The sequence below is a fragment of the Pongo pygmaeus genome, chromosome 13 (genome assembly GCF_028885625.2).
Source record: "Pongo pygmaeus isolate AG05252 chromosome 13, NHGRI_mPonPyg2-v2.0_pri, whole genome shotgun sequence".
Lineage (NCBI taxonomy): Eukaryota > Metazoa > Chordata > Mammalia > Primates > Hominidae > Pongo > Pongo pygmaeus.
This window is the reverse complement of record NC_072386.2, coordinates 22,830,712-22,846,651: the sequence shown is the minus strand read 5'-3', so window position 1 is coordinate 22,846,651 and position 15,940 is coordinate 22,830,712. Positions and strand designations below refer to the sequence as shown.

Sequence of the window (15,940 nt, the reverse complement as noted above, 5' to 3'; positions counted from 1 at the left end):
TTGGACTTTTTGTTTCACTCAACTTTTATGCTAAGAGTAGAGTTAGACTAAATCATAATTGATCATTGAAGTCCATTAAAAGTGGGTCAAATTGTATGTGTTACACTATTTAAAATCTTGCTTATCATTGTACATCACTTTTTAAATAGAATGTAATTTATTTAAATAGAATGTAATTTATACAGGCACAGTTGCTCATGCCTGTAATCCTAGCACTTTGGGAGGCTGAGGCAGGCGGAATGCCTAAGCTCAGGAGTTCAAGATCACCCTGGGCAACATGGTGAAACCCTGTCTCTGCTAAAATACAAAAAATTAGCTAAGTGTGTTGGTGCGCACCTGTAGTCCCAGCTACTCGGGAGGCTGAAGCATGAGAATCATTTGAGCCCGGGAGGCAGAGGGTGCAGTGAGCTGAGATCACGCCACTGCACTCCAGCCTGGGCGACAGAACAAGACTCTGTCTCAGAAAAAAAAAAAAAAAGTAATTTATTTTGTGCTTTGATTTTTTTCTAGAAATTTACTTATACGAAAAGCACTATTTATTTGTTTTAAAGAGATGGAGTCTTACTATATTAGCCAGGCTGGTCTCAAACTCCTGGTCTCAAGCAATCCTCCCTCCTCAGCCCCCTAAAGTGCTGGGATTACAGGCATGAGCCACTGTGCCCAGCACCTGAAAAAGCACTATTTGGTAGAGTCATGTTTTAACATAGACTCAAAGCTTCCCTGCCCCTGAGCAGGGGCCACAAAGTCCTAGTCTGGCTTCTGTGTCATGTTTAGAGGATGTGGGGTCCAGACAGAATCATCAATGGTCAGGGTCAGGGCTCAACCTAGGGTCCAGAGTGGTTATGTCTGGGAGGCTCAGTGGTATAGCTAGGAGTGGAATTCAAGCATAACACTATTGAGAGGCCAATTGTGGGCACTAGGGAGGGAAGAGGGAGCAAGTGTTCTAAGTGCAACAGACTATGTATATCCCTGTGCCTGAAAGAACTGGTCCCAGCCAGGTTCTGGCCCCCAAGGTTTGTAAGGTTTAGAAAGTGGCCAATATCTCTTGTGATGTCTCAGGCACAGAGATAAATGTGCAAGGAACTATGGACCTCTTCTGGCCCCTGTGAGGTGGACTCTGGCTGGGTGATAGGCAAGGCAACTAGGTAAATATTGTGGGAGTCAGTGAAGGTGGGTAGTTTACCTCCTTGTATTGGATGTGGTTTCACCTGTGACGGGACATGTGGGGCTAAGACCTCAATTTCCCCTTCAATCAGAAGCCCTCCAAGCTCCCGAGCATCTCCTCCTTGAAATTTTCCCTAATAACCACTCATCCTATTTCCCCACCCACAAGAAAGAGGCTCTGCCTGGAGCACCACCTGTTTCCCCACTACTCCTTCACTACTCAGGGTGAAGCAGCATCAAATGACCCTCTCCCCAGCAGGGTGGTCTTAAGCTTTCACCTCCTAGGGGCATTTCACAGGGGCAGTAGAAAACCAAAATACCCTTTTGACCTTAAAAAACAATGCCTTACACCTCTACGGAAAGTGCTTGTTTGCTGAATTGAAGACTTTAAGGAATGAAGTTATAATGGTAGAATTTCAACTGAAGTTCCTGTGCAGATATGTGACCCCAGGTGAGGCCCTTATGTTTGGGGAGTAGAGGCTCTGACCTCTAGCCATCCAGCCTTTGGCCCAACTCGTTCTTTCTTTTCTAGAAGTGCCATTCCCCCTTCCCCCTGCTGCTGCCCTCTTGAAGCTGTGCTACGGGGTCCCAGTCTCGGTGAGACCAGTTGTCTGCCTTTCCCCAATCCCCACCAAATCCACTTCCCGTCCCCTCCCGCCCCCATCCTGCTCGGGATTATGTAATAGGAAGTTCTCAACTAGACTCCCTGGGGAGGGAAAAGGGGCCTGAGAGGGAAAAGCAGCACAAGAATACAGAGCACAAGAGGCACAACCTTTTCGTGTTCTCTAGGCTGAGAGCTCCCTAGAACAGGGCCTCCTTTCTGTTTTCTCCCATACCTCCCCGCAACCCTGGAGCCATGCAACCCAGGGCTCGCCACATAAGGCCGAGTATTCCACCCTCCCCTCAAGCTGCTGGAAAGATCCTTGGGCAGGACTAGCCTTAAGACAAAAAGCAGGCTGCTTCCTTGGGAGCAGGGGTGTGTCTGGAGAGGGTAGAGTATCAGCAGAAGCCCCACTGAGTCAAACAATGGCAGGAAAGGAAACCACGCAGTTGCCACTGCATTTTTCTTCAAGGCTGAGTCTGCGCAGACCTTTCCTGGAAGGGATGGTTGTATAGCTGTTTCCAGAATAGAAGGTAGTATTTCTTCAAATGCCTTTCAAAATATGATGGGGGGTGTGTGTGTGTTTGTGTGTGTGTGTGTCTCCCTCACAGAAGCAGAGACAGAGGAGCGAAAAGGAGCCAGATCATAGATGCCTTGAACACCAAAGCTTTGATTTTTTTCTAAATGACATGATTGAATTTCACGAAGATTTCCTTGGCTGCTGTGTGGATTGGTGGTTTGCTGGGTCCAAGAGCGGAAAGAATTAGGAGACCACTACAGTGGTCCAGGCTCCAATTGATTAGGTCTGATGTGGGATAGTGGCCAGGGGACAAAGAGGTCAACATTGGCCCTTACTCAGGGAGGGGAGAAAGGACCAGAGTACTTGGTGAGGGGAACCGGGAGAATAAGATTGGCTCTGGAGCCAGATCCAGGGTCAGAAATCTGGGGAAACAATGACAAAAACTCTCCCAGAAAACCCATAGCTTGGGCTCATAGAGCAGGCTTGGCTGGGGCTCAACCCATTCATATAGTGTTGGAAGGGAAACTGAGACACACTCTCAGGAACAGAAGGGAGCCTAGGCTCCGGTCCCAGGCTTCCTGCAATGGCCACTCAATTCATCCCCATTACTCCTGAAGAAGGGAGTTCCCATTTATGCATATCACACCCACCGCCCACCAGCCCAGGGGTAGAGGGGAGACCAGTGAGGAATTCTGGCTACGACAAGGCTGCTGGAAGCTCCACAGGGGAGGGTCAGCACCTGCCCCCACCCAGATCCAGATGTGCAGAGAGAGATAAATTTGGAATGTGCAGGGATAAGGGACTGGACAAGGCTGGCAGGAGCCAGAGTTCCTGGCACCCTGGGAAATTAGGGATAGGGATAGCTGGCAGCCCAGTTCTTTTCTCTTTCCCTAACTCCAAGAAAGATCCTCGTGAATCCTGACATTTCAGCATGCCCTCCCAATTACTTGAATCTTTTTTTAGCATCAGTGGAGAAAGGGGAAACACTTCTCAGCCTAGAATCAGGCCCACTTGGTGGCAGCTTCAGAGATGCACATTTCAGCTAGCTCCCATCCTTGGAGGTATACAGACTGGGATGGGCCATGCTGTTGAAAGGGGGTGAGTTTTGGGTCTGAGATTCTAGATCCCTGGAAATAGGATACCAGCGTTCTAGTGCAGCTGTGGTTACTAATTTTCCATATGACCTCAGGCCAATACCCTCCTCTCTCAGAGCTTCAGTTTGTTCATCTGTGCTTTTGTGATTAATGGGGTCAATGGCAGAAGCCAGACGAGACACCAGATCCCAAGCCAAGGGCCAGTTTGTTGGAATTTGGCCAGACAAGGTGTGCAGTCTGGTTTCCATCCAGGCCGTCAGACACTCCTGCCTGCCTTTAATGCCCTTCTAAAAGGTACTCCTCCTTCAGGGAAGCCTCACAGATTATCTTCTTCCTCCCCATGTCATACACTGCTTGGTCCAGGGCTGTCCAATAATACTTGTTGCAACTATGGAAAAGTTCTATAGTTTGCACTGTCCAATATATTAGCCACTAGTCACATATGGCTGTTGAACATTTGAAGTGTGGCTAATGTGCCTAAAGAACTGAATTTTAATTAATTTTAGAAGTAAATTTAAGAAGCCATATGTAGCTACTCACTACCATATTGGACAATATAGGTTCTAGCCAAGGCTTTTCTCTCTTTGTTCCTTGTTTATAATAGTTCATAGGAGTTACCATTTATTGAGCACTTACTCTTTGCCAATTTTTGCATAAGTGTTTTATTTATTTTTTTCCTCTTTTTTTAAAATTATACTTTAAGTTCTAGGGTACACGTGCACAACGTGCAGGTTTGTTACATATGTATACATGTGCCATGTTGGTGTGCTGCACCCATTAACTTGTCATTTACATTAGGTATATCTCCTAATGCTATTCCTCCCCCCTCCCCCTGCATAGGGTTTTATACACATCTCACTGAATCCTAGAAATTCCATTTTAAAGATGAAGAAACCAAGAGTAGGTAAAATTGGTTTCAGGTTGCACAGAAAGCTGGAGAACCATTCAAATGTGGGTCATGTTCTCCAGCCATTTAAGGAACTTTGAAGGGCCCAGCCTGGGGTTCTCCTTCCACACTTCCTCTAGAGCACATGGCTGGACACCAGGGCCTGGGGAGGCTTATCAGTGAGTATCAATTGGTAGATGGTAGACACTTGATGAAAAGGAGAGAAACTATATTCACTTTCCATCTCCCAGGGACCCAGTAATCCTGGCTCCTGACATCCCACCTTGAGGTATCTTTTTGCCTTTCTCCTGGACTACAGTGTCCTTTGGGTTACAAACTCAGAGTTCAACTGGGTGCTATGTGCAGAGGACTGGGGAGAGGGTGTCACAGCAGGCTCAGAGAAAGCCATCCAGGCTGAGAGCTGGGTTCTAGAAGGATCCTTGTTTTTAATCAATAAAACAAGAAATAGTATTATAATAGCTACCATTTATTGAGCACCTACTTTGTGCCAGGCACTTTACATACATTTGTGCTTATAATTCTTACAACAACCTCGGGAGGTAGGCATTATTATCACCATTTGACATATGAGAAAACAGAGGCTTAGCAAGGTTAAGCAGCTTGTTCAAGGTCACAGAGCTAGTAGATGAGTGATAGAATCAGCACTTGAATTGTGCATCTGTGAGGGCCCCAAAGCTTTCATCAGGCATTTTCCATACTGAGAAAATAAAGAAGGTAGAGGAGTGGTGTATTAGTCTGTTTTCACACTGCTGATAAAGACATACCCGAGACTGGGTAATTTATAAAGAAAAAGAGGTTTAGTGAACTCACAGTTCCATGTGGCTGGGGAGGCCTCACAATCATGGTGGAAGGCAAAAGGCACATCTTACACGGCAGCAGGCAAGAGAGAATGAGAGCCAAGCAAAAGGGGAAACCCCTTATAAAACCATCAGATCTCATGAGACTTATTCACTACCACTAGGACAGTATGGGAGAAACTGCCCCCATGATTCAATTATCTCCCACCAAGTCCCTCCCACAATTATGGGAGCTACAATTTAAGGTGATATTTGGGTGGGGACACAGCCAAACCATATCATTCTCTCCCTAGCCCCTCCCAAATCTCATGTCCTCTCATTTAAAAATCAATCATGCCTTCCCAACAGTCCCCCAAAGTCTTAACTCATTTCAGCATTAACTCAAAAGTCCACACTCCAGAGTCTCATCTGAAACAAGGCAAGTCCCTTCTGCCTATAAGCCTGTAAAATCAGAGGCTAGTTAGTTACTTCCTAGATACAATGGAGGTACAGGCATTGGCTAAATACACCCATTTCAAGTGGGAGAAGTTGGCCAAAACGAAGGGGCTAAAGGCCCCATGCAAGTCTGAAATCCAGCAGGGCAGTTAAATCTTAAAGCTCCAAAATGGTCTCCTTTGACTCCATGTCTCACATCCAGGTCACACTGATGCAGGAGGTGGGTTCCCATGGTCTTGGGCAGCTCCACCCCTATGGCATTGCAGGGTACAGCCTACTTCTTGGTTGCTTTTACAGGCTGGCGTTGAGTGTCTGTGACTTTTCCAGGTGCATGGTGCAAGCTGTCAGTGGATATACCATTCTGATGTCTGGAGGATGGTGGCCTTCTTCTCACAGCTCTGCTAGGCAGTGTCCCAGTGGGGTCTCTGTGTGGGGGCTTCCCCTTCCACATTGCCTTAACAGAGGTTCTCCATGAGGGCCTCACTCCTGTAGCAAACTTCTGCCTGGACATCCATACATTTCCATACATTCTCTGAAATCTAGGCAGAGGTTCCCAAACCTCAGTTCTTGACTTCTGTGCACCTGCAGGCTCAACACTATGTGGAAGATGCCAAGACTTGGGGCTTGCACCCTCTGAAGCCAAGGCCTGAGCTGTACCTTGGCCCCTTTTAGCCATGACTAGAGCAGCTGGGATGCATGGTACCAAGTCCCTGGGCTGCACACAGCAGGGGGACCTTGGGCCTGGCCCACAAAACCATTTATTTCCTCCTAGGCCTCCAGGCCTGTGATGGGAGGCACTGCTGCAAAGGTCTCTGACATGCCCTGCAGACATTTTCCCCATGTCTTAGTGATTAACATTTGGCTCCTTGTTACTTATGCAAATTTCTGCAGGGGGCTTGAATTTATCCTCAGAAAATGGGTTTTTCTTTTCTATCTCATCATCAGGCTGCAAATTTTCCAAACTTTTATGGTCTGTTTCCCTTTTAAAACTGAATGCTTTTAACAGCACCCAAGTCACCTCATGAATGCTTTGCTGCTTAGAAATTTCTTCTGCCAGATACCCTAAATCATCTCCCTCGAGTTCAAAGTTCCACAAATCTCTAGGGCAGGGGCAAAATGCAGCCAGTCTCTTTGCTAAAACATAGCAAGAGTCAACTTTACTCCAGTACCAAACAAGTTCCTCATCACTATCTGAGACCAACTCAGCCTGGATTTCATGTCCCAATCATTATCAGCATTTTGGTCAAAGCCATTTAACAAGTCTCTAGGAAGTCCCAAACTTTCCCACATTTTCCTGTCTTCTGATCCCTCCAAACTGTTCCAACCTCTGCCTGTTACCCAGTTCCAAAGTTGCTTCCACATTTTTGGGTATTTACAGCAGTGCCCCACTCTACTGGTACCAATTTACTGTATAGGTTCATTTTCACAGTGCTGATAAAGACATAACCAAGACTGAGTAATTTATAAAGAAAAAGAGGTTTAATAAACTCACAGCTCCACGTGGCTGGGGAGGCCTCACAAGCATGACAGAAAGACACGTCTTACATGGCGGCAGGCAAGAGAGAATGAGAACTAAGCAAAAGGGGAAACCTCTTATAAAATCATCAGATCTCATGAGATCTATTCGCTACCACCAGAACAGTATGGTGGAAACTGCCCCCATATTTCAATTATCTCCCACTGGGTCCTTCCCACAACACATGGCAATTATGGGAGCTACAATTCAAGATGAGTTTTAGGTGGGGACACAGCCAAACCATATCAGGTGGGGAAACGGATGCATTCTCTAGTGGGTAGGGGACTGGTTTTGCTACCAGAGCTGTTGATGGAAGCTAAAGTTCACCCTGTTTCCCACCGACCCGCTCTGGCATGCCACTTTTCTCCAGACTCAGCTGCGAAGTCAGAAAAAACTCACTCCGGCTGAGGTTGCTCTTCTTAGAAAGAGAAAATGGCTGGCGTGGTGGCTCATGCCTGTAATCCCAACACTTTGGGAAGCCAAGGTGGGTGGATCACTAGGTCAGGAGTTCGAGACTAGCCTGGCCAACATGGTGAAACCCCATCTCTACTAAAAAATACAAAAAGCCAGGCATAGTGATGCATGCCTGTAATCTCAGCTACTCGGGATGCTGAGGCAGGAGAATCGCTTGAACCTAGGAGCAGGGGGTTGCAGTAAGCTGATTGTGCCACTGCACTCCAACCTGGGTGACAGAGCAAGACTCCATCTTAGGGGGGGAAAAAAAAAAGAGAAAATGGCTGAGATGAAAGACCTTCCCGTCTGTTTATTGGTAGTTGTCAGTGTGTGCATGTAGCCTGTGTTCAGAAGCACAGACCACCAGAGTAAGAACATCACTCCCTTCTAGGCCACACCCCAGGCACATGTGCAGGGGGTGAGGCAGCTGAAGAATCTTGAAAGGGCTATTTATTTCCTACTAGAGTCCTGGGGGAACCACCTGGGAGGAGGCTGGCTCAGCAATCAGAGCCTCAAATTTGCTCCATGCCCCGTTCCTCCAGATTATCCAGCCTCAGAGAGGTTGTGTTCATTTCATAGATCAGGGACCCATGATGCGTGTTTCTCTCTCTCTCTCTCTCTCTCTCTCTCTGTCTCTCTGTCTCTCTCACACACACACACACACTCTTGAGTTAAGGCACAAAGTCTGGCCTGCATGGCCCTGCTAGTCTGTTCCCATCAGGCACATTTGGCCCAGGGCTGAGCCCATGTATGTACACAAATGGGTTAGTGCAGTGTTAGGAGTCTCTTCACAAATAGGGAACATGATGACGGCTCTGTGCTAAGCCCAGTCCTCCTGTTCCCTGGGAGGGGATCTCTTGCCTCCTTGTCAGTTAGCCAAACACCTCCCCAGCTGGACTGGGACCAAATCAGCCACAGTTCAGGTGAGTGCTGGGGACTCAGGGCCTGGCTTCTAACACTAAGAAAGCACACTTTCTAAGTGTGGTGGGGGCTATTTGGAGACCTTAAATAAGATCAAGTCCCCACCCAAGATGGACAAAGATGGCCACGAAAGCCAGGATGGAGAGGTTTCTCTGTGCTTTTAAACCCCAACCATGTATAACAGGAACAGAGCTGACCTTTTTCCTCTAAGCTCTCTGGCTTCCACCCCAGGGAAGAGGTTTCTGCAGATCGATGTGAGTGTGGGGGTGGAAAGGGCACAGTAAGGATTGTGCGTTGGAGCAGGAGATTGCTTCAGTGCCCCCTCCCCAGGCCCCACCTTCAGCAGCTGGTTCCAGCACATTTAAGTCAGCAGCCACTTAATGGGTGGTATAGAGGTGGAGGTTCCTGGGAGTACATGGTGCGGGTGTGACGGAGGGTTCAAGGTCTGCATGAAAGCTGGGGGCTTTGCGGTTACCGGGCCCTGGGCTGGGTCAGGACGCCCAGGTAAAGTAGGCGATCTCATCCAGGTCGACCGGGTAATCGGTGAGCAGCACCGGCGTCTTGTCGAAAAGCTCACCCTTGTAGCTGCGCCACTTGCCGGCGGGCAAATAGACGTCGCGCTCCTGCTTGCCCGGCTCCAGCACCGGGGCCACAAGCAGCGTGTCCCCAATAAGGAACTGCGAGTCGATGCGGTGAGCTGTCTCGTCGCCGGGCGCAATCCACCAAAGGGGGCGCACGATAGGGTCACCCGTGTCGGTGATCTCGCCCGCCAGCTCAAGCAACAGCGGTGCCACAAGCGAGGCCCGCAGGGCGGCGAACTTCTGCGCGATGGCCACCACTTCCGCGTCGTAGCGCCAGGGCGGGATAGAGAACTGCATGGCCGGCATAAAGGCGGCCACTTCCAGCCAGCGAATGTAGAGCTCGCGCTCGGGCACATCGCCGCCGGCTGTACGCTGGGGCACTGCGTTGCCGCCCACCATATCGGGTAGAATGAATGGGTAGCCCAGCATGCTGACGGTGAGCACCGCGGGGATGAGTGAGCGCAGCCCCAGGTCGTAGCCCCACACAGAGTCGCGATCCACCAGGCGGAAGAAGCAGGAGATGTTCTGTGACTGGTAGCCCACGCGCACCTCGGCCAGCGAGAAGAAGGGCAGCGCCATCTCAGTGTAGCGCCGGCTCCAGACGCTGGGGTCCGGCAGCGGCCGGTAGGTGCTGAAGTCCCGCGGCAGGTAGCTGACCTCGCCCGCGTCGAACTTGAAGGAAGCCACGGAGTAGCGAGAGCGCAGCCGCCGCAGGTGTCCCTGGAACCAGTCGCGGGCCTTTGGGTGCGTGAAGTCGAGCACCGCGCCGATGCCGTTCCACCAGCGCACCAGCGCGGGTAACCGGCCCGTGGGTTCGCGCACGAACAGCTCGCGCTCCACGCCCTCGCCGAAGAGCGAAGAGTTGTAGTTGACAAACGGATGCACCCAGAGCGTGACGCGGAAGCCGGCGTCGCGCAGGCGGCGGAACATGTCGCTGGCGTTGGGGAATTTGACCTCATCGAAGTCGAAGTCGCCATAAGCAGGTGTGTACATGTCGTCGATTTCCAGGTGGCTGCTGTTGAAGTGGTGCTGGCGGATCTGTTGGGCAAAACGCAGCACCTTGTCCTGGTCCACGGCGCGCCCGTACAGCGCCCACGTGGACCAAATGGGGTCTCGGAAGGCCTCGGGTGCTGGCACCCTTGACGGCTTGTTGAAGTAGCGGCGCACCATGTACTTGTGGATGGAGGTGACGTCCGAGCCCACGCACACTCGGTAGCTCAGCTCTGGCGCTGCGGCGCGGCCGGCGGGTGGCTTGTAGGGCGTGTCGTGGTAGCGCGCCTGAAGCCGCAGCGAGCGCTCCGTGCTGTTCCAGCCCAGGTGGAAGGGCACTGAGTCGTTTACTTTGATGGCGGCCGCACGCGAAGATAGCCAGTAGCGCTCGAGGATGCCCCCAAACGCGGCGTCGGAGGAGTAGACATCGCTGGTGACGAACGGCTGGGGCTCCTGCTGGCCATCCAGGCGGATGGGCCAGTGTTGCGTCCTCATCTCAGCGCCACCATACCAGTGGGCCGCCGCGTCGCCCAAGAACATGGCGTGCTCCACGGCCCGGCCCGGCGCTGCCTCCTCCCAGCGCACGCGGTAGCACATGACCGTGTCCTTGGGCCGCACAGTCTGGATGAAAAAGTGCAGCGGCCGCCCGTCGGCCGTGAGCGAGCAGCCCAGCAGGGCGCCATCGCGGCTGCAGGAGTCAAGGTCCAGCGCGCCGGAGCGGAAGGCCAGGCGGAAGACCTGCTCTCCCTTCTGGTTGCGGATGGAGAAGCCGCCAGCTTTCAGGTCCAGCAGCTCCGCGCGAAGTCGCTCCGCCTTGCGTAGGGAGACGCTGTAGTAGCACCAGGCCACCACCGCGGCCAGCACAAGCAGCAGCCCCAGGACCGCGGAGCCCAGCAGCGGCTTCAGCTCTTTGGAAGGCTTGGGCTTGGCAGGCGAGAAGTTGTCGGGCAGGAAGGTGTACATAGCTGCGGCTGCGATGGCCTCGGGGTTCTGACGGTATGCGTAGCAGCCAGGCCGGCGGCGGCGGGGGTAGGCCTGGCTCTTCTCCTGAGGGTTCTGGAGCATTAGTGGACTGCTAAGAAAGGAGCAGGCCGTGGGGCCATCTGACTGAGCTCATCTCAACCTGCTCTGAAAGGAGGAGAGAGAGATGGAACTGAGCTATCTCATCCCATGATATTTCCATTTGCTGCCGCAAGCTAAGAGGAGGTGTATACTTTGGGAAGGTGAGTACTGGAACCTGAGGGCTTGAAGAGTGGCAAAGGTGAGACCGTTACCAGGACAATCTGTGCCTAACCCACCTTTTCTCATGGGACCTAATGCTTGCCCAAATTAGGACTCTGTGACTGGGGGGCGGCGCATGTGACTGGGAGATGGCACGCATCCTCATTTTCCTAGTGGAGAAACAAACCCTGAGAGGATCAGGAAGCTTTCCAGGATCACAGGATAAGCCAGGCCTCCCCGGATCACACATGGGGCCGTTCGGGCTGAAGAGACGGGAAAGGAACTAGAAAAGTCCTGCTCTCCTAGAGGTGTGGATGGTCGGGGTGGGAGATGGGGGATTGTCCAGCCAGCTCCTTGAGACTTTTTTTTTTTGAAATGGAGTCTCCCTCTGTCACCCAGACTGGAGTGCAGTGGCGTGATCTCAGCTCACTGCAATCTCTGCCTCTTGGGTTCAAGCGGGTCTCCTGCCTCAACCTCCCGAGTAGCTGGGATTAAAGGCGCACACCACCACAACTAGCTAATTTTTGTATTTTTGGTAGAGACAGGGTTTCACCATGTTGGTCAGGCTGGCTTCGAACTCATGACCTCAAGTGATCCACCTGCCTCAGCCTCCAGAAGTGCTGGCATTACAGGCGTGAGCCACCTCACCCAGTCCCCCTTGAGACTTTTAACAGGGCGGTAGGCTAGCTTCCCTGTCCCCAGAGGGGGAGAGGAGAGAGGAAGGGAGAACAGCTCAGAAATGTGTTTTTATCCTGAGTCGAAAGCCTGATGAAGTCTGGAGATTAAAGAAGACACCCAAAGCCAGACTTAGTCCCAGGGCCTGGTTTGGAGGGAGGTAGAGTTGGGTTCAGACATTAGGGCCTGGGGCAGGAGCCTGGCATGGAGGGCCAGTTGTTTCTCACATCTGCTTCTCTTTGCCCTCAAACTCACCCTGCTCTCAGCCATCATCCATCACCAAATCCATTTCCCTGCCTGCCTTCCTGCTTTGCTCCTGGCACCACATCTGTGGGCCAGCTACTTCCTAGCTCTGTTTCACCCACTGTCCTGTTTCTGTCATAGTTTGGGCACTGTCACTTCTCCCCTGTATTACTGAACGCTTCCCCCAACAGGCCTCTCTGACTCTAACTTCTTTCTCACCAGTGCCTTCTGATCACGGCAACCATAGTGATCTTTCTAAAGCACTTATCAAACCATATCTATCCCTAGCTTCCAGAGCTGCTCATTACTTCCATGATGAAATTTAAAAGTGTTTGCTTTGCACTGGAGGCTTGAGGCATGATGTGTTCTCAGCTACCGTTCTGATTCCATTTCCAGCCAGGCCTATCTTGTGATTACCAAGCTCGTTCCTTCCCCAACCTAAATCCTTTAGGCCACCTGCTTCAGGAGATTTCACCCACCTAACTTGGGCCAACGCACCTCCTCCACCTACCTGCTCTCCAGGGATCAGACACCCACCACTACCACTAACACACATAAACTCTGACACACTATATGCTAAATATCCAGATATGAGGCCATGCACGGTGCTCATACCTATAATCCTAGCACTTTGGGAGGCCAAGGAGGGCAGATCTGTTGAGCTCAGGAGTTTGAGACCAGCCTGGGCAACATGGTGAAACCCTGTCTCTACCAAAAATACAAAAAAAAAAAAAAAAAAAAAAAAAAAAAATTAGCCAGGCATAGTGGTGTGCACCTGTAGTCCCAGCTACTTGGGAGGCTGAGGTGGGAGGATTGCTTGAGTCCAGGAGGTCGAGGCTTCAATGAGCCGAGATTGTGCCACTGCACTCCAGCCTAGGTGACAAAGTGAGACTCTATCTCAAAAAAAAAAAAAAAAAGAAAAAAATACAGATATGACTACAGGGAAACACAGGCTCAGGGGAAGAGGTGTGTCCTACTCTGCCTCTCAAGGCCACTGACCGTTCCTGTCCCAGGCTTCAGAGCAGAGTCCAACAAAGAAATAGCACCACCCAGGTGCACACACAGGCATACACACAGCCAGCCAGTTGGTTGCCCAACTGCTCCAGCTCGGGGGAAGAAGAGAAGGAGACTGGCAAACAGTAATTAGCCTCCTCCCAGATGCCAGTGTCTGTCTCTAAGTCCCCAGGGACTTCCAAGGAGATGCCGGAACTACTCAGGTTTTTCACCTCCCCCATGCAAGAATGCAAGGTGTGGAGCAGAATTTGATCTTAAATGTCAATACACAGCTTCTCCCATAGGCACTTCCCATACAGTGCTAGCTCAGGGCCTCATTCTCAGTGGCCTCTGCCCCCAGCTGCCTAAGCTTGTCAGCCCTAGCTGGGCTGGAACAGACTCTTATTCCCTTTCTCTCAGTCTACAACGACCTAGCTTTCCTCCCCGTTCCTATATAGATACAGCTTAGAAAACAACTCCTGGAAAATGCAGCCAGTGGCCTTTAGCTGATGCCCTCAAGCTGAGCAGAACCCAAAGAAGGCCTTAGGTGGCTCAGATCACACCTGTGAGTTTATATTCATTCATTCAAGATAACCAAAGCCCTATTCTGGGCACTAAGGAAATAAGGAGAGAGAGGGTCAGTATCTGAAGAGGAGAGAGACTTCCTCATCCTCAAAACTTTCATATGAAGTCAGCCTATCTCATAAGCCCTGGAGGCAGGAAGAGGCCACCAAGGTGGATTCAAAAGCCCTTTCCAACAGTTATGTTTTGAGAATCTTAATTTTCTGGGATCTGAAGTTCTTTGATGAAAGACAGAAGCCCACAGGCCTGGGCACCCACCCACCCCAGGCACCATGATAGTGTCTCAGATGTCACCACAGCATCCAGTTCTATCAACAATGTGGAACAGCAGACATAGCTACAGTGTCCATTTTGCAGATGAGGAGACGTGGCCCAAACAGAAAAGGAACTTATCTGAAGTTAGCCAGGTAGCAAGGCTGCCTGGATCTAAAATCCCAGCCCAGCTCTCCGCAGTGTAAGTTTTAGGAGATGGGAGATAATGATCTGACCTGGCTGCCTGAATGCAGTAGCAGAAAGGAGCCCTGGGGCTGGGCTGGTGGGACCAGCTTCCATCAGATGGACATGGCATGGTGAGGCCTGTCTTTCCAAGGGCTGGTGCTGCTGCTTGCTCCACGCGGACCACGAGGATCACGAGGGCAGCAAAGAGGGCAATTTTAATGGCATCTGGTACCGGGGCTTTGGGGGAGGAAGTCTGTGGTTCCGGTGTTAACAGTGGTGCCAGAGACCTCTGTAATCTGCCGCCTCCGCCATCTAGTCAACCCAAGGCTAGTGCTAGCAGGTGGAGTCTGCAGGGCGGGTCTCCCTGGGCTCTGCCCCTGCTGAACCTCTCCCCACCGGACACTCAACCTCAGTCTTGGCTGCCACAGCTAGTCTGGTCTGAGGGAGAGGGCCCCGCCCGACTCAACTGAGGGGAGGCCTTTCCAAGTAGAATCGTTAGTTGGACACAGTTCCCAGGGGGGATGGAAATGTCAAAGGCAACTCGATCCGGCCCATCTCCCTCTCCTGCCCGGCGACGGGATCCGCGGGGATCGAGTGACTGCCTACACAGCCTGGAATACTCCACAGCCGCCCTCAGCACCCCGCCCGAAGGCTATACCGTCCGAAGGGGCCGACCGAGGTCAAGGGACCTGTCGCCCGGCGGGAATCGCAGCCGTGGGATGGGCCCAGGTGTTCAGGCTCGCTCCACCCATTCATCGGTGGGAGCGAAAGTTCAGAAATCGTGCTCCTTCAGCAGCCCCCCGCCCCCCACAGCCCTCCCGCTGGGCTCACCCATTGCAGTTACAGCCCGGCAGAAGCGGGGGTGAAGGAGCTTCCCGCCGATCCCCTGCGCTTGAACCAGAGTGAAGCTGCCGCCGCGCCGCGCGGGGCTCTGTCTGGCAGGGCACAGCTGAGCCCCTCCTCGGACCCCGCCCTGGGGTTCCTCGACCACGCCCCAGTCATCCAGTCTCGCCTCGGGCCTCAGAGTCCAGCCCTGCCCTTGACGTTCGACCCCTCCTCCCAGGCTATCAGGCGAATCTGTGGCCCCGCCCCTCAGCCCCACCTTCCTCCCACCGCTCTGTGCTCTGCCCCTGGCATTTCGGGCTTGCTCCGTCCTGCGCCCCGCGGCTCCGACTCCCGCCGGCGGGCCCGCCCCTGCTGGGCCACTGCTAACCCGCAAGCGGGCGGAGCACGGCCCCAGGCCTGCTGGGACATGTAGTTCTGCAGAAAGGAGCAGCTGCTGAAGGTGGGGGTTCTTGCACCTCTAGGCTAGGTTTGGAATGAGGATGAGAGGGAGAGAGCTGCAGGGTAAAGGAGCAGAGCTGGCCATTGGAATTCCTTCCTTCCCGGTTTGGGCAGGTGGAGGCCATATCGGTATAATGCTCTCACAAGCCCTCAGTTTTCCATACGGAAAAGTGGTGGCGGAATTCCGCGAGTATCTCAGCGCCCAATGCAGGGTGCTTCCAATCGAGGGCCCCACGGAGGGAGCTGTAGTTCCAACCCGCCGGGAGTCCAAGCTGTCGGTTCCCACCGGACCAAACCAGTGGTGTCCGAGGTCAGGGACTGAGAAGACCGGTTTCTGCTCGGTGTTTTGCAACGTCACCCGCCTCCCAGACCGCTACCCTCAGACTAGTTATTTATAGGGTCCAGCCCCTCCTCCTAAGTTACAGCCTTTAGTTAGAAATGCCCAAGCTGCGGGAAAGTGGGCGTGCCCCGCCATGCCCCTCTCCCCGGGGGCTGGGCAAGACTCTGAGGTTTCATTTCTTTTTT

The 15,940-nt window shown here is 52.2% G+C and overlaps 1 protein-coding gene across 1 annotated transcript; it reads right to left on the bottom strand.

The window, feature by feature from the left end:
• Window positions 1–4,736: 4,736 nt before the first annotated feature.
• Window positions 4,737–15,327, bottom strand: MYORG (myogenesis regulating glycosidase (putative)). The gene is made up of 2 exons (XM_054502779.2): window positions 14,963–15,327; window positions 4,737–11,107 (listed from the first exon to the last, which is right to left on the bottom strand). Exon 2 carries the CDS (start codon window positions 11,042–11,044, stop codon window positions 8,900–8,902), a length of 2,145 nt encoding a protein of 714 aa, XP_054358754.1. The 5' UTR covers window positions 11,045–11,107; window positions 14,963–15,327; the 3' UTR covers window positions 4,737–8,899.
• Window positions 15,328–15,940: the final 613 nt, after the last annotated feature.

Coding starts and splice junctions, on each gene's coding strand:
- MYORG (XM_054502779.2), bottom strand. CDS start 11,044: ATGCTCCAGAACCCTCAGGAGAAGAGCCAGGCCTACCCCCGCCGCCGC.